General features: G+C 47.6%; 1 protein-coding gene and 1 long non-coding RNA gene across 2 annotated transcripts; both read right to left on the reverse strand.

Annotated features, from left to right (window-relative positions):
- Positions 1–595: 595 nt before the first annotated feature.
- DDOST (dolichyl-diphosphooligosaccharide--protein glycosyltransferase non-catalytic subunit) lies at positions 596–6,099 on the reverse strand. Its single transcript, XM_072354264.1, has 11 exons — positions 5,927–6,099; positions 5,250–5,360; positions 5,040–5,126; positions 4,458–4,561; positions 3,630–3,724; positions 3,206–3,299; positions 2,637–2,785; positions 2,223–2,370; positions 1,793–1,913; positions 1,546–1,652; positions 596–1,087 (listed from the first exon to the last, which is right to left on the reverse strand). Exons 1-11 carry the CDS (start codon positions 6,081–6,083, stop codon positions 938–940), a joined length of 1,323 nt encoding a protein of 440 aa, XP_072210365.1. The 5' UTR covers positions 6,084–6,099; the 3' UTR covers positions 596–937.
- Positions 6,100–7,119: 1,020 nt separating this feature from the next.
- On the reverse strand, positions 7,120–18,430 carry LOC140261244 (uncharacterized). The gene is made up of 3 exons (XR_011905682.1): positions 17,912–18,430; positions 11,724–11,814; positions 7,120–9,897 (listed from the first exon to the last, which is right to left on the reverse strand). It is a non-coding gene; the product is annotated as an uncharacterized lncRNA (long non-coding RNA).
- Positions 18,431–18,487: the final 57 nt, after the last annotated feature.

Raw genomic sequence — 18,487 nt, forward strand, 5'->3', positions numbered from 1 at the left:
AGCCACAGCACCATAAAACACAATGAATGGTCACAAAGCAGTTGTTTTACCCCTTAAGCCAAAAATCATGGCCATGGGAGAAGTGGCCAAGCTCCAGTACCAAGCTAGTCAACAACAGGCATCGCCCCAGCACAATTTGATTTGCATTCCCCAGGTTTCCGTAGCTTACCAAATTCCAACCTGCCCACACCTCCTGAAAGGTTGCAGGGCCAGCCAGAAAGGCTGACAAGTCTATTGCTGTCTGATCAAGTTGTTTCTCCAACCCCCAGAGTGTGAAACACCACCTTCATGGGAAGGCAATGCATCATTGCAGAGGTGTGTGCGTGTGTCTAGGCATGAGGGCTGAGTGCTGGGAAGGGCTGGTACCCTCCAGGGGTGGTGGTGAAAACCTCACCTGCCCTGTGTGTGCACTACTCCAGGAGCAGAGCTGAGTCATGGAAAAATATGAGCCCCAAATGCAAAGCAGTGGATGAAGAGACAGGGTCTGTGCGGCACACCTCTCCCCAGTGCACTCACTTGCCGTGCAAAAGCTCTGATCCCCTCTATGTGTGCCTCACAGCAGCCTCCAGCCAAAGCACCACAGTCAGCAGCTTGCTTCAATACACAGTGAGAAGATTAAGACTTTATTTTAACAATGGAATTAATCTCAAACCAAACTCATTTCTACCAAGGGGCCAGATAAACAGCAGCACTGTGAACTAATCCAGGAACAATACCAGAGTCATCACATTTCAACATTTGCAAACATTCTGACAGATTCTCCGCAATTATCTGGTTCATCTTCTCTATTGTTAGTCAATCCACATGTTTAAAAAAACAAAAAAAAAGAAGACCAAATCAGGGCCACCACCTACCAGTCCTCAGTTACAGCAAGGGCCCTGAGAGCTGCCCATCTGTGAATGGCGCCAGGGAAAAGGCTCTTCCTCCCATAGGGAGCTCAGTCAGATTTCTCCTTCTCCTTCATGTGCAAGAAGACGATGCTGAACATGAAGAGGCCCACCATCATGGAGAAGGCCCCGGCATAGTATGGATACGCCGAGGGGATGAAGCGTTCATACTGTGTGTGCTGGAGGGGACGCACAGACACCTGGGGGAGAAGCAGACATTCTTTCTGAGTTTGGCAGTATGCAAAGATAGATACAGGGTCCTGCACCCAACTGACTCCTTCCAATCTCCAGAACCTGTTATATTATTGAAAAGGCAAGCAAATGGGATTAAATCACATCCTTCAACCAGAACAGAAAACCATTCTTGGTGTCCCATGTACTTTTCAGCTCCAACCACAGATCAAGCCTCCGTAACATTAAGACTATTTCTATATGGGCATTCACTATAGACGTGTAGCAATGGCCCAAAGAAGAGGTAACCACAGCCACTTTTTTTGTGGAACTCATTTCCAAATCTCAAAAATCAAATCAAAGGATGGAAAAAAAAAAAAAAAAAAAACACTGAAGTACTGAAATTCATTGTACCTTCAGATACAACACAGCTTAGCAGTAATAAAAAACACTCTTTTCTTACAAAATTAATCCCCACCATACTTACCTGGGTAGAGGAGTAGAGGTGAGTATAACCCAGGCGATTATAGTCCACTTTAAACTGGAACACTCCATAGACATCCGGGAGCTTGAACTGCACACTGTACTTGCCACCTATGAAAAATATGATTGTGACAAAGTTTAACTGACACAAGCAATGGGAAAAGCTGTGGAAGCTTTCACAGTTCTTCCTGCTACAATGCTCGAGAGAGAAAATATCCCAATACAAGGCACAAAAGGTGAGGGTAACCCACCATTTCTCTTCAAGAAAGTTCTCACAAATGGATCGATGCGGACAAACTCTAGCTGGATGTCATCTCCATCAAAGGGGATCCACTTCCCATCAGAAAGCTTTTCGATTACAATGCTGTATTCCTGGAACAAACCCACAGCGCATCAGTAGGGCGCAGGAGGGATGGCTGAAAACAAACCTCAAGCACAGCACACAACTACAGAAGGGTACAGCTTAAAGAGATTGAGGAATTATCCCAGTAGGTTAAGCTTCCCCTCTGGTAAACACATTCTGGGTATCAGTAATCAGCTTTCAGCAGTCAAAGAATAAGTATGTACGAATGTTCCATGAGTATGAACATGGATCCAGCTATACTTTTCAGCTCCATGTTGCCTCCTACCCACGTAACAGAGGAGCACATTCCAAGCACTTCCCCCCACACGCAGCCTCACCACCAGATCAGTGACGGTGTAGGCGTTAGGAGGTGCAAGCTCTCCCACGCGGTGGTGAGACACGGCCCCAACACGCAGCACGCCTTCTTCCTTGAACACCCATCGGGACAAGGCAACAGCCAGCTCATAATTACCAGTCTGTGAATACCTAAAAATGAGTGAAGACAAAGAAAACATGACAACCACTCCAAAAAATAAAACTTCACACTAAAAGAAAAACTGAAGCAAGAAAAAGATATCCTGAGTTAAAAAGAATTACTCTCCGAAGCACCTCAAGGCCAAAGGAACCTATCACACACCATTTGCATTCAAGCTTCTTGCTGTTTCCAACAGCATGAACATTTGTTGCCTATTTCCTTGATCACACAGCCCCCCAGATACACCTGATGAAGGGATGCCAGCAGGCTGGTGTACCGTTTGGAGCCAGGAGTAGCTTTCTGCACAGCAGAATTAAAGAAAGCATCGCTGAAGAAATCCAGAGAGCCACTGAAAACAACACGAGCGTTGTTCCTTGCTTGGAGTCCAGCGATCAGAAGGGTGTTCTTCCCAACTGCATGTGGATACTGAAAAGAATAGCATTTAAAAGGGCATTTAGTCAACTTAGAGGTGATTAAAGAAGAGTCAGACAATCTCCAAGTTATCACAGGTCACATGCTCCACAGTTCAACAGAAGCCAAGAAACTCAGCTAACTACACAGAATAACCAAGAATGGAATCTACAATGCTTTCCATCTACCCTCTGCTTGGAATTAAGCCATTTAAAGGAAGTATACTCTGGAAAAAGTATCAGCCTAAACCGAAGTATCATTCATGCTGGCCATTTTCCCACCAACTAAAAGAAAGGAGGAAGATTCTCAAGGAGACATCAGGAAGCCTGACACTTTCAGAATCAACCAGCAGTTTAACCACGCAAGCATTCACCTCTCAAAGTTGCTGACAACTAAGGGACTTGATTAAAGAAGAGAAAAAGTAAAGGAATATACCTGAGTTATTGGTTTATCTGGGAAGAAGGAGTATGAGGTAGAAGAGCCAGTCAGGATATCCAGCACCAGTGGGTTGTCAGGATCAGCCACCATCCTTGTGTGGAGAGGCATAATGAGCAGCATCAATACCCAGAGGGAGCTGTAGGCACTGACTAAGCTGCACAAAACTCCTTATTCTTGGATGTGATTATACAGCTGCAAAATTGGCACTTACAGAAATGAACTACTGTCTCAAGATATCTGTCAAATTATATTAAGAAACATCACTGAGGCAAAAACTAAGCTGTTTTGGAAATTTTATTTTGGTTATATCCAAAATGAAGACAGATCACTCACACTAGGCAAACCCAGCCCACAGCTCACGTCAGCACCAACGTTTTTGCACTGCTTCCCCAAAAGCAGCCTGGCTGTGCAGGTCACTTACCCAACTCCTCGGAAGAGAATGGGGTTCAGTGCCTTTTTCCCCACAATGGTGGGGGCCTTCAGGAGATTTTCAGCATCTGCTACTAGAAGTGTGTGCTTGGAGGGAACAAGAGAGATCTGTGTAAATGCATTGCACAGGCAAATGTATATGTATATATACAAAACATACAGTTCCAGTAATTTTCAGGTTTTAGAACAGCAAGCAACAGCTTCTATCTGAACGTCATCTTTATTTTTACAGGACATGAAAACTAAACAGCTATTGTATAAATGTTACCACCTCATTAAAAATCAGAAGAACAGCCTTTTTGTTTACAGTAAATTAAGTATGCTGATACATCAGGAAATATAACACCCTTTTGATAGAAACAATATCACCAAAGTAGTTTACTTCTCTGAGCAGTTTTCATCTTTAAAACAGGACAGCACCCACATACTGCTTAAACAGCTTCTTTTAAATGAAAACTACCAGAGTAAGTCCAGACCTTAACAGAGGGTTTTCGTGTTTAAGCACCAAATAAAAAGAGGAAAGAAAACATGGAAACATATACACTTCTACAAAGATCAGTACTAGCAGTACAGGGTAGCAGTACAGTCAAATCCAGGGAATTCAGAAAGATGAATTCAGGGCAGAGACCCCCACACGCAGTGCTGCAGTATTGTGCCAGCACACTGACTGCTGCACCAGTGGATGCTGCTGAGCAACACTACGCATGACTTTATTGGGATGGAACAAAGGAAGGAAAATAAGGACAGAAGATTCATCTCTCAACCCTTATGTACATGTTCTCATTAACAAAGCCCCAAACCTGCAGACAAAGATGCTCACCTGGCCTGGGTCTGATACATCATAATTGTGATGGTCAATGACAGCTGTCCTTTCTTCATCAAACTCTATCCCACACTCGCTTCCCAGCTCCCGCAGTGGGTCACCTGAAAGGAGAACACGATTCCATTATAATGGCAAGCTCAGAAAGATGCAATCCAGAATAAACACTCAAAGTATGTTCAGCTGAGTGATACATTCAGCACTCTACCAGCCGAACTCTGAGCACTAAAACCTTCCTCTGTTAAATTCCCATTCAAAACGGAAATAATGGCTGGTTTTGTTTCTCACCCTAGGTGAGAAAACCATCTTCTCAGAGCACAAACCTTGAGGTTCATAACTATGCACACGAAGTACATGTATTTAAGGCTCTCATCCACAAATAGCCAGGAAAGACCTCTTTTCCAGCACATCCAGGAAGTGCAAAGCTGAAGGATGCTGCCCTGTGATATTGTGTTTTTCCCCCACCGCATTTATTTTTCAGGAGCTCCAAGGAAGAGGACTGCACCACCTGCTTGCTGCAGGTGTGTGTGATGGAGTGACACATAGTAATGTACCCCACGGCCCAACAGGCACCACACTCACCAATGTCTGAGCTGGCGGCTACCAGGACACTGCCACCACCATCAATGAAAGCAGTAATGGTCTCCACATTGATGTTTCCTCCAAAATCTGCAAGTACACACCAATAACTCATGACTCTATCCCATAGCAGAGCCTTGTTCTCCAAAACCACCCCAGAACAGCCTCAAGCCCCTCCTTGAAGCACTGCTGAAGCACTTCCCCCGGTCATACCCTCAATGGACGGTGAAAAGATGATCAGGTTGTCATAAAGGAACTCCCCATACTTGATCAAGGAGAGGCCAGCATCATCTGCAGTCCGGAAGGTGAGCTCAAAGCCCCTGTCTGTAGCCAAGGCACGCAGAATCATTAAGCTTGGAAAAGATCGCTGAGATCATCCAGCCCTACAGCCCACAGACCCCCACCTCACCCACTACATCCCCCAGTGCCACATCTTCACAGTTCTTGAACAGCTCCAGGGGCTCCACCGCTTCCCTGGGCAGTCTGTGCCAGAGCACCACCGCTCTTTCCAAGAAAAAAGCTTTCCATAACATAAAACTAGAACCCCCTGAGGCCATCACCTCTGCTCATATCGCTGTTAGCAGAGCGCAGAGGCCGTTCCCACCCCAATCAACCACCCTTCTGGAGTTCTAGGGAGCAATGAGGTCTCCCCGAGTCTCCTCTTCCCCAGACTGACCCATCGCAGCTCGCTCAGCCGCTCCCCACAGCAGCGTGCCCCAGAGCCCTCACAGCCCCGCGAGCCCTCACAGCTCCGTCCCCCTCTCCGGACCCGCTCCTGTGCCTCGATGCCCTTCTCGCAGTGAAGGCCCCAACCTTGCACACAGCACTCAGGGACACGGAACCCTCAGCCCAGCGCCCCGAGCTCTCCACCTCCCCCCTCCCCGCCCTACCGGCCAGGCTACGGAAAAAGAGCGAGTGCGTGTCCCGCAGGTTGCCATTCTCCAGCAGCACCAGGGTGCGCGGCCCGGCCCCGGCCGCCGCCGCCGCCGCCAGCAGCCACCAGAACCGCACCGTGGCCGCCGCCATTTTCTCGACAGCGCGGGACATCCTGGGAAAGAGGCAGGTGCAATTAATCAGCCAATGGGCTCCAAGCACAGCGTCCCGGCCATCCAATCAGCGACGGCCAGCTACTCGCTAGAAACGGGAAGGAAGGCGGGCGTCATGCGGCGCCGCCCGGTAGGTTCGCTGTGCTGTGGGAAATGGAGGGGTGGGCCGGGGCGGCTCACGTTAAGGCTCCAGATGACGAGAATCACACAAGGACCCCAAATCCAATCAGAGCTTGGTGCGAGGCTTCAGGAAAGCCAACACACCCAAGCTTAGATGCTGCCTTGCCTTAATTTCTCAAGCTTTTAAACAAGCGCTGTAATTTCCCCTTTGTGGGGCTTTTTCATTAACGTCAGAGTGATCTGGGATCCTAGGAAGAACAGTTTTGAAAATAGCCCCTGATTTGTTTAAATGCTAACAGCAAACGCACTCCCTACTGAAGACACACAGGGAACGGACAGCTTAGCAGGGAGTCCTGTGCCAGTTCTCCAGTTTCTGTCCCCTGCCCGTCCCATTTTTTTCTATAAAGCCAGCAAGTTTTGTCCTCGTTAAATTGTTTTTCAGACTTGGTGGAAAGGCAGGAGCCTCCACCGTACACGGAGGTGACACAAGCCAGTGAGGCTCAATTGCCCTCTATTGACCTGGTGAGTCCAGGGGAAGCCATGGGATGGCACTGTGACCCTGCGCTGCTCTTACTGCTGGGCAGGTGGTTTTTTGGAGGTCAGCCTCTGGAATTTTCCAGCAGCCAGACTCCTCAGCCCAGGCAGACCCACACTTGATCTCCAGATTGCTGTAGTTGCAGTCCTGCTGGATGAGGTGCTGCACCTGATCCAGCAGCTGCTGGAAGAGCATCATGTCTTGCTACAGACTGCGGTAGGTGCTGAGATAACCAATCTTTTCCAGCTCAAACTCTGACTGCATTTCTTTGATTTCTGTCTCAGCAGCTCGCAGCTGGGTCATAAAAACAAAGTGGCTAATTGCAGTTATGACAGAGAGAAATGGGGTTACTACAAGCTCAGACATCGGTTAGACACAGAAATGGGAATCACTCAGATGGTTTACTCAGATGTATGTGATAAAACCAAAGCTTGGCAAAAGTAGATCAGCAGCTTACACTTTCATTGTCCATAGTGCAAGAGTGAGAAAGCGCTTATAGAAGAGCAGAGGTGGCACACCAGGAGTGCCAAAGGGTTCTGTGTGCTGGATTTATACTCAACTGAAGCCAACAATTTAACAAAACTCAAAACATAAGGAAATTAATGAGCACTTACTGTTAACACCCACTTTTAAAAGCATAAACTTCGGTGCTTTCTAATTTATAATTAATAATTAGGATGAGATTTTATCTGGAAAGAGAATTCCATGTTGATTTAAACAGAAGTCTTGATACATCACACCATAAATTACTGTGGCTTTAAATGGGATTTAATTTTCACTGTGTGTTCTGTGTCCTGCACTAACAAAGTCGTGGGATTCCTGTTTTACGTGAAAAAGATGCCGTATTTCTTTGGTGACCTAAATTAATCAAGTTCTTACTGTGCAGATATCTGACGGCATAGGCGCACATTATTTAAACAACTCTGATTCTGCCTCATATAGTCAGAGCAAAACTGACTTTCAAGCACGCTTAAGATGTAAGGGTTGTGCTTATATACATAAATAATGTGCTTTTACATTTTAAAATATACATTTTCCCAGAAAACTCTGCATAGCTCATTTTCCTGGGTGATCAGAACGGGTGCCGCTGGAGATGTAGCGAGCAGCCTAAGCCAGTAGAGGGAGTCGCCTCCTCTCCCATCACAGATGTGTTCCTCCGGGCGTCCTGTAAGGAAACCGGCTTTTAAAACCCCCGGGGGAGCTTTGAGCAGGCTGGAGTCGTGGATCAACTTTGTTCGAACAGATCCTAAAAACGCGTGCAGTGGAGCTGGACTCGATCATCTCGGTGGGTCCTTTTCCACTCCAGAAATTCCGTGAGTCTAATCAACACTGTAGGTGCTAACACAAGCACACACGAGGCACATTAGGCACAGATGCCATCATTCTGCAAACATACTGCCCTAAGGTATCTCATTAACGTTAAAAAAATGGATAAGCAGAGAAGGAAAAACTGGCACAAGCCAAGCTCATCTCATGTCCATGCTGCACAGCCCCACACACTGATGAGGGTATGAAGGAGCTAGGACTGCTGTTCTCACAGCACTGTGACCAAGCAGGCAAGAGGTTTGTAGGTAGCCTGAAGCACAGTGGAACACTGCAAACTGTCTGTCCAAACATAGCGGTGTTCTCTTTAAGCCAGTCTGGGTGTGCACCAATCTGCCTGTTTAAGGGCAACAGTCCTGGTGATCTTACACCAGCAGTAAAAATCCTGCAGGAGAGATAAATATTCAACAGAGTGCTGAGCCCAGGCATTCTCCTAATCCCTGATGTGAATTCAGATCCCAGGCTGCTCACCCCTTGTACCACTGTGCTGGTGTGGCACACAATTCCAGGCACCACTTCCTGGTGTAGCTGGTGCCTGTTTAAACAAGGCACACTGCACTCCCCAGCTGCTAGCTGCTTTCTTTGTCTGCACTGACATCTGTAGCAGAGCAGATAGCTCAGGGGCACCAGCACTGGCTCAGATTGGAGAAAATCCTACTGCTGATCAAACCTCTGCTAATAGCCTCTTAATGATCTTCAGACCCATTGGAAAGAGCTCATTCTCCACCAGAGATGACCTGCCATTCTACTTCTGCTGACTCTCAGCCATCCTGTGGTGTAAAGCATTTAAAAGGTGACTTTGAAAATTCCACACCTGTGGAAGCAAACTCTCCTGCCTAATCCGCAGCCAACTCTGATTTTAACAATGCAGTTGGCATCTTTCCTCCTTTATCACAGGAAGAAAAATTTCAGGCACTAAGACTATTAAGATTTGATCTATCATCAAAACTGAGGGTTTCTTTGGAGCCATCTCCATTGACAGAGAGAACTCCCCTCAAATTACAGGCAGTGCTATCCTAGATTTGTTAATGGCTCCTTCTGCAGGTAGGAGAGGCCCAGCAGAGTGAGAGAGAGTTGTGGGAGCTCACGGAGATCAGCCATGTGGGAGATGTGGCCCTATACCCCTCACACCCCAGCCATGGGATTCAAGTCCTAGGTCTATTGCTGCCAATAATGTTTTATTCCGAGGCAATTTTGATGCTGGCTCTGGCTGAAGTCTTGCAAATACTGTCAGATGCATGAGGCAGAAGTGATAGTGATCTCAGTGACAATGAAGAGTCTCTCAGGAAAACTCTCAATGAGAGTTCACTCCTAATTATGGCATTAGGCATTGGGGTGCTGCACCTACCAGCTATTTATCTGCTCCAAATGGACACTGTTAATTTGGGGATAAAGAATGTACACCTGCTTGACTTTGGGTCGCACACAACACAGCTGAAGTTCAGCAGTCAGACTGCTGTGGAAGAGTAGGATTGCTTCTTGCCTCTATGCAACAGGAGGCAGTTATCAGAAGCAGACGCTGACCTGGCAAGCACCAGCTGCTGGTCCACAGGTGCTGAAATCCCCTCTGCTATGACAGCCTCCTCTGCTCCAGAATTCCCATCACCGCACCTCGCACAGCTTGAGGAACTGCTGAGTCCTGAGGACAAGACAAAAGGCTGCAGCTCCGAAAAAATGCAGGGTGAGTCCTGGGAGAGACGAAGCGTGACACTGCCCACTTGGGTTTATTCAGCCTGGGAGGAAGAAGTGGACTGAAGGGAACTTTGACTGATGTCAGTTCTTCATCTGTTGCAGAAGGAGAGTCTTCAGGCAAGGGTGTCGCAACAAGATTAGCAAGCTGAAGAATAAAAGAGCAAATACCTGCAATGTAAATAGTGAGCTCTGCATAGACATAAATCTGTGCAAACGTCACAAAACCTGCCCCAAAAGCTGAGAGCTGTTTGTTTGGCTGGGAGGAGAAGTCTGTTCTTTACCTTCCTAGGCTGGCAAGTAAAAACCATCAGAGACCCAGAGGGCATGTCAGGCAAGAAATACAGATCTTACAGGGCTGGGAAAACCCTGAACCTCACATTCACATAGAAACCTATTTCAGAGGCCTATGGCAAACACACTTGTAATCAGAGGGGAAAAAATAAACCTTTCACCTTAGAAAGCGATAGCATCAAGGATTAAGAATACGGTTGCAAGAATTAATATTGGACAATACGTGCTGTGCAAGCACATTACAAAACATGCTCTGAGGCACCACAGGAGCATAAATGAGAAATGATAATGAATAGGATATCTGGCAGCCTTTGATAGGTGCATGGCAGGAATACCTGCCCTCTGGCAAAGTGATTGTGTTGATAATCCACCGGGAAACCAAGAGCTGCATCAGATTTGTATGCAGTGGAAGATACTGCCACTCTTGTCTGGGGCATGTGGGTTGTGGGAAGCCAATTGGATCAAGATAGTCCTGTTGCCTGCTGAGACAGCTCTGCAGCACAAACCTCTGAGGAATGCTACTCTAAGGCAGAGAAAACTCACATCTGCATTGGCAAAATTGCATTTTGTTGCCTTAGGTCTTGCAGGTTAGAGCCAGGCTGGTCTTGACATGGAAAAGAGCTCAGGGTTATAGGGAATAGGACAAAGCTGGAACAGTCTTGCAAATGGACCAGAAGGTATAGTCACTCCTGCTATCAATAAGGGAGAGGAAGAGCAGGGGGTGAAACGCTGCTGCAGTTGTCAGTGCCGCTTCAGAGACTGCAGTGGCTGCCATAAATCTGAGTTTGCAAGAAACCCTCTGTTTCAGCTTATTCCCAAAGTCAACCCTGCAGCATCTGAGCAGCACCAGGTGACTATCACTCTGTGTTGTGTACCCTGCCTAATCCACACCTGTTTCCTTCCTGAGGTTCTCCTTGAGGGCAGACAGCCTGAGACCACAGCAGATCCTCAGGTTACTGATGCCCTCTTCAAAGTGGGCACAGGACTTCTGCTCTGCTTCATGGCTGGCCTTTAGCTGGGCCAGCATCTCTTCATCCTCCTGAAGGGCACAACAGAGTCTGGTGCAGCAGCACCACTCCCAACTGTACACAAGGTCACAGCTTACATCCACCCCAATGAAACAGTACTCACTGATGTTTTTCTTTGGCTGAAATGGGTGCAGTACTGATGAAAGGTGACCAGCTAGCCCTACCAACCTGCCATTTGGGCAGATGTGGTGCCCTGGAAAGAGCTTTGTAACAAGTGAGGACAAAGTTCACTTCCTTCTGGCTCCTCTTCTTCTATTCTCTCTACCAACTCCTCATTCTTACTCCTGGCTCCATCTCTCCTCCTTATCCTTCTGCTTTTTCTAATGTCTTTCCCTGCTGCTTTCCTCCCTCTGCTCATGGAACAAATCTAAGCATCACATGTAGTTCACTCTTCTTGTTATATGTGCTTCAAAGAAATCCTGGAAAGCCCCACTCATCTGGAGGTGGAGTGAACATTACTGAGAGGAAATGGTATTGCAAATAAGGGCTCCTATAATTTGATCATAAGAAAAGGCCAAGAACCAAAAACAATACGACGAAAAGTGTACTGGAAAGGTTGAACCACACACCTCTGTGTCCTATTTGTAGTATGTACCATAAAAATCCACAAACTTCAGTCAAAGACAGTAGGACATATCCCCTCCTGACTTACTTCAGCTGCTTCTCTGCTTCAACATTTTACTGGGGTTGGAGGAGGGGAGCTGGCTTCCCTTTCAAGCAAACGGCCCCAGCAGGTGGAAGTCCTGCAAAGCAAAGCAACAATAAAAATCATGCACAGTTACTGGGTGGGATTGTCTGTGGGATGCCTGGAAACAGAACAAAGAATCTGGCTGTCAGCAAAGACTATTGCCATCCACGTGCTCCTTTGCACTGCACTCATGTACCAGCATCTGTGCTGCTAAAACACCCACCCACTGTCCTCTAGCTCCAGAGGTGTGGGGAGAGGAATCAGCACTGAGCAGAGCAGGAGAGGTTTAAGCTTCAGGTATATGAAAGCAAATATCAGTCTGATCTCTGTCAGACTAACAGAAGATCTGTTTCCCAGGATATGCTACTGACGTGAAAGATAAAATATACTGGGAAGGAGATTAAAAAGAGCAAGGAAATTCCTCCTTCCTTCCTAGCTGTTTTTGAAAGGTGGCAGAAAGGGGAAAAAGAGAAAAATCTTTCAGCCTCTCATAACAGTTGACCTTTGTCAAGGGACAACTCTCAAGGGATGATCAGGTCCCTAAAGATTGTTCTTACTGATTTGCTCTCTGGTTTCCTATTTCTACTGCTGAGGGTGAATCCTCAAGGAAAGGACAGGGCATTCTGTAAGGAATGCTGTTAGAAAGGCAAAAACTCTTTCTGCAGTGCCAAAAATTCGTAGGTCAGGATAACAGAAGCTGAATGCTAATTTAAATATATACATACATGTATCATTGTATTTAATTTTATGTTGCTATTTCTTCACCGCCTGTGCTCTGACAGTTGAAATCCCTCTTCTGTTGACCAAATTCTAGCCAGACTTACCAATAGGAATCAAGGATTTGAATCCTATTAGCATCTTTTAACAAAATTAGTCATTATTGAAAATTGGAGAAAGTATTAGAGAATTGAGATGTTCTTTACTATTGGAATAAGGTCATTTTGGCAACAGCAAAGGAAGAGCACGTTAGCAGAATGGAGACCTCTTCCTGCAAGGGGTGAGATCTGGTGAGCATTTTACTTGCAAAACCAGTTTTCTTTGGACAAAGATAAAACAGTTCAGGGGCTGTTGAGGTTTTCCTACTTGACAAGTTATCCGCATTCATCTGTTGGAATGGCCTTCAGCTTCTTAATCTCCTTCTGATATCCCAGGATATCCTTGGGGTCCTCATTGATACAGGACTTGTTCTTGATGTTTTTAGCTTGATTTGCATAGCACATAGTACTGAGGCTTCCATCATAGCTGCTGTCAGCTGGAGATAAGCATGCTACCACCAGGGCCTTGAAATTCCCTCCCAGGGAGCCCTGCAACAGCCTGGTCAGCTTTGAGTCACAGTAGAGGATGTGTTCGCATCCACCATCAACCAGGACTGAGAGCAGAGAGGGAAAGGTTTATTTTGGTGGCCTCTTTGCTGTGCTCTCCTGTAGTTCCAGTTCCTGACTGTCTCCTGCTTCCTGCCTGGTCCACCACATTAAGTTTTGCAGCCCTGAGGTGGTCCTGCCCTCTCTCACCTGCAAGAAAATCATTCCAACCTAGGCTGTTCTCAGGAAGCAGCATCTCAATGGTCAAGAATCAGAACAGGCACTTAATGTAATGACACAAGTCTCCTGTTACTAAGGCAGACACTTTAGGAACCCTCCAATTTCACCAGCTCCTCAACATACTCAACTTCACACCGAGCTTTCATCATATCACAGCATACTGTCCACAGCACCCAGATCTCTGTGCCCCAATCAGTCCTCATGATTGCATCCCCAGTTCACAGCAATTGCTTCTTTAGCACTCTGAGCACTGATTTCCACCAGAGAACACCACACTTTGAACAACAGTTTGAATCCCTTCCAGGCAAACTTCTACAAAACCTCACCTTGAATTTAGTCAAGAGTCAAACTTTATGGATGTGGAGGACACCTAAACATGAACAATGAATGGGGGGAGGTTAAAAGCTTACAAGTAGGCATGAAAAATAAAGGAAACCTCCTGGCCTGGGATATTCCACTTCCAGTTACTGCAATGGATCATTAACTGCAGAACTTACCGTTTGCAGCAGAGCACTTGTAATAATCTTGTAATAAGGTCTCCAGACTCCTGCTAGAATGCCTGCAGGTATTGCCTGTCTCATCCCCACGCATCCCATCAGCTGGTCCTGGTGATAGATCAAACCCTAAGTGCAACATAAAGGGATAAAATAGCTGCTACTCTAAACACCCTAAACCTTTGGTGGTACTTTGTGTTTTGTACACCCACAGTCAGAGCTCACCATCATCTTGTTTCTGAACTTTTACTTGGAAATAAAGTCCACGTAGCTGTGAGGAGCTCCTTTAAAATATTAAGTGCCTGCAAATCCTAACATTCTACACGTGCAACTGGAAAGAAAGTTGGAACTTACCCATAGACGTCCAAGAAACCGAAAGAGAAACATAAATACCAGTTCACTTAAGAGCCTGGCACCCAACACAGAACAGGAGTGTAAACACTTCAGTTTCCTCATTAGGCTTAAAGTTGGGGTTTGACATACCTACATAATGTGAAGATTGGCATCTGCCAGCTGTGCTAATTGAGACATTCTATAAATCCAACACACACCGCTTTGGGCAGATGAAAATGAGAATCTCTCATCAACATCTGGAACTACAATTTAGGAAGAAGAGATGCAACTTTCCCGATTGCTGAAACACCTGAAGAGAACACAACCAAGCTGTTCAGGGCCTCAGCTGGGGTCAAGGATGAGACAGAATACAGGAGATTGCTTTCTTAGTCCCTGAGAAAACCTTTCAAGGTCCTTGTCCAGATGCAGTGGGCAGTTTTATCGGCTAAAGAAATGCCAGCTGAAATGAAATACTTGGGAAAGGAAAATTAGTCACTAAAACATCATTAAGGGACTCTTTATTCCGTCTTTAAACCCATATTAGCTTTTTGCTTAAAAGATGTGCTCCGTAATTAAGCTAAATGAAGGAATCCTTGGTGAATTGTAAGAGAGGTCAGACAAAGGAGAGAAGGATACAAGTTTCTCCAGGCTTTGCAATGTCTGAGCTCCAAGGCACTGTATGGGCTGTGAGTTCTGGCAGCCTTTGCTAGAAATGAAGGCTTTAGAAGATAAAAGAAGAACAAAATATGTTTCCAGATTGAGTGCAAGACATTTCAGCCCCAAGGGGAACAGAGGAGAAAAGATTCTGAATATTCAGCTATCTCACTCTGCAAAGCAACCCAGTGTCAGGGCACCATGCTGATTCCTATGGACTGAAGTCATGTAGGCTCCAACTTCTGCTGGGGGCTGACTGGTTGGATTCCACTGATCCTGTGGATGCAGCACATCCGGCAACTACCTACAGTGCAGATTTCCTTATGGATGGTAAAGACAGAGCAGTTCTTCTTCATCAGTGTTCCTACAGACTGCCTGCACAGTCTTCTCACGCTGCACCACACTGTGCACGAGGTGCAGGGAAAGCCCCTCCAAGCACAACACCTCCAGGTGCTCCTTCAGCTGCAAGCAAGGACAGCACAACACAGGTCATAATGGGAGCAAGGCTGCGGGAAGGTGTGCAGAGGACTGTCCACCAGCTTGCAGACTAAACAAAAAGAGGGAACCACCTTTACAGGCAAAAAGAGCAAATGTTATGGATTTGCTGATGGATTCAGCCATCTCCCAGGACACGAGCAGCCCAGCTGCTCTGCACCAAGATGCCTTCTAACCCCTTCTTCCCCTGTTACTAAGAAGAACTGAAATGCTTTTCACCTATTATGGCAAAATCTCTAATATATGTCATCAGTCTTAGGCAGCTTTTTAAAACCAAAGCACCGATTCAGTAATCAGAGGTATTGTTACCAGTGCTGTACTGAACCCCTCTGTTCTGAGAGGGTGTCTCATTCGCACCGACGCAGTTCCCCAGATCACACCCATCACATGCAGGCAGACTGTATCTTTTTTTCCTCCAGATGAGTTCATTGATCTGATGCTCTGAAATCCCATCCAGGTACCTGGGCAGCGTTGAACAACTAATGGCATCTTTTCAAAACCATAGGAGGAATCACTAAATCGTGCTGAAGAAAACACACGGCGCTCTGAGAAGTGATCCAGGTGTTCAAAGTGTCGAACAGTCCATCAAACCTACATTAAAAAAACCCACAAAACAACTGAGAGTGCTGCACTCCCACATGAGCCACTTCTGAAACTCCCTCCACGCTGGGAATTTTAAGTGAGAGGAATTCATTTGCACCAGCTGTGTTACACCCCACGTCCTTGGAGCTTGTAACCAGAACTCGATCGTATCAGCAGGGATATCAATACACAGCTGTCATCACTCAGTGTCAGGGATGCGACAGACCATAGCATGGTTGGAGTTGGAAGGGACCTGTAGAGGCCATCTCGTCCAATTCTCCTGCAACAACCAGAGACACCCACAGCTCCTTTGGGTGCTCAGAGCAGACATGGCCTTTGGGGGGGGTGACTTCCAAACACCTCTAATGTTTCAGCAATGCTACAAGAAGGGATATGAAAAAAACGTGGGCATAATGAAGCAAATCTGGCTGAAAACTGAACTCGGCAGGATGGGAGTCTTGTTCTACCTGTGTCTGCCCAGAATTAACCTAGACTTCTGACTGCACTACAGGAGAATTGGCACAGCAGGCAGCCGAGTCCTGGAGCTTCAGATTCTTAAAAAATCACTAATGTTAAAAGGAAAAGGAACAAAGACATGGGATTTCAGAGGAGAATAGCAGGCTCTGGGACTCAAAAGAAAGCCGTGGGTCAGCCCAGGAGGCGGCAGGAGCCAGAGGTGTCCCCAGAGTGGCGATGTTTCCCTGGAAACGGCTGTGCCCGAGTCCTGCCCTCCCGGTGCCAACCACGGTCGTCATGGAAACCTGTGTCACCGCTGATGGGGAACAAAGGATGGGGATCTGCAGCGAGTGTGGTCTCCATCAGCACCGAGCCCCTTTTCTCCCTTCTCTCTCCCAATGCAAGCACGCTCAGAAAGCAAAGCAGCGCACTGCCTGCAAGGGGATTTGGCTGCATGAAGGCAGGAGACCCACACAACACCACCTGCCAGGCTGCAGGGCACTGCATGTCCCTCCCAACGCAGCACTTCCTTGCAGCACATGGTGCTGCTGCTGCAGCCTTCCCCTCACAGGTGGTCCTACACGGGAGGAAACTGGGGCAGAAGATTTACAGGTGTCCCCAGGAATACACGCAAAGAGATCTGAGAAGGATCCGAGAGGCGTGTTTTGTAAAAGTCTGCCCCTTGGTTGGGATTTCAGTGCATTTTTCCTTGGGCCTTCCTGGCCTCAGCTCCAACTTCTGCTTGATAACAGCTCCTAGAAGGACTCATACATCCTCACTGTAAATCTCCAGGCAGGAAGCTCTCACCAAGAACCTGATGCTTTCAGCATGCTGTACAAAACAGGAATGAATTCAGGAGGAGGTTTGCAGAATGAAGGCAGACAGGCAGCCCACAGAGCGCCAGCTGGGCACCACCTCCCTGCTGCACCTCTGCACACCTCCCATGGCATTTCATGCCTGGGTAAGACCACTGAGTGTGTTTGCTTCCAAGCCTTAAATGTCTCAGACACGCAGGACTGCATTTCTGTAGAGTTCTATGGCAGAGCCAGTACTGAGGTGACTGAACTGCTGCACTCAGTTAAATGAACACCTTGCTCCTACCACAGATATCATAGTACAACACCTGACACTGCAGATCCACTGGGGCCAAATCTGCCCTGATGGTCACACAGCACAGTTTTACCAGCAGTGCAGTGGAGATGGGAGGAAAAGTTGCTGCCAGAGGAATGGCAGCAGTTCACTGAGAATCCAGAGTTCAAAGCAGTCTGTTCCCACCCTCGCTCCTAAGTGCAGCTGGCCTTCCTTAGGGCTGCACTCCCCTCCTGCTACTTCCCTGGTGCTTTTAGTGTTAAAAGCAGTGCTTTGGTTACAGCACTTAACCAGGATGAGAATACTGTCACAGTTCTGTGACAACTGCCATTTGGGGAGAAAAGAAGAGCAGAACAGTGTGGGTATTACTCCTCCACTTCCCAGAAGGGCTGCCAGCATAAATGCTTCAGTTCCTGCAGCTCAGGGTGCATTACGCTGCAGAAGGTGCAAAAGTTGTCTTTGCAGCTACAGTTACAACAGGAGCTCTTCCACACCAGCACACACCCACCTGCTCTCACAAACAGGTTCCAGGGAGAAAAACCAACCACGGGACGGCCTGCAGCTGGGTGGGGGGAGCTGGGGGGCGGCTGCTGAAGGCTGAGATGGGTTTGGCATTGGGCAGGAAATCTTCAGGGACAGATTCAGGTGAGATGGCAGCCGACTGCAGGGCCGGCAGCGAGCAGGCATCGCTGCCATTCATTCCTGTTTTGGAAAGCCACGGTGGGCACAGGAGGCATCTGGGACTTAGAACCTAAAACCGGCCATTCTGTCCTCGTAGCCTCTGCCTCTCGGAGGCATCCTGCCGGGCCATAAGCGCACCCCGACGCCCATCGTTGTGGGTCACTCAGCCACCTTCCCGTGCTGGAACAGCAGAGCCCTGCCGGCCCCATCTCCGCGTGCCGCGTCTCCCCGCCGATATCCCGGATCAGCCCGTTCCAGCCGCATCTCCCGCAGCGCCGCGGCCCGCTCCGCTCCCGACCCTCGTGTGTCAGCAGCGCGCCTCCACCGCCGCCGGGCCGGGGAGAGTGCGCATGCGCGCAGCAACTCCGCTCCGTTGCCGTAGCGACAGGACACCGCCGCTCGA

This window comes from Excalfactoria chinensis, chromosome 20 (assembly GCF_039878825.1).
Source record: "Excalfactoria chinensis isolate bCotChi1 chromosome 20, bCotChi1.hap2, whole genome shotgun sequence".
In the NCBI taxonomy this organism is placed as follows: domain Eukaryota; kingdom Metazoa; phylum Chordata; class Aves; order Galliformes; family Phasianidae; genus Excalfactoria; species Excalfactoria chinensis.

Coding starts and splice junctions, on each gene's coding strand:
- DDOST (XM_072354264.1), bottom strand. CDS start 6,083: ATGTCCCGCGCTGTCGAGAAAATGGCGGCGGCCACGGTGCGGTTCTGG. Junction 5,361..5,926: donor CTTTTTCCGTAGCCTGGCCG/GTAGGGCGGGGA, acceptor CCTTGGCTACAG/ACAGGGGCTTTGAGCTCACC. Junction 3,725..4,457: donor ATGTATCAGACCCAGGCCAG/GTGAGCATCTTT, acceptor GTTCCCTCCAAG/CACACACTTCTAGTAGCAGA.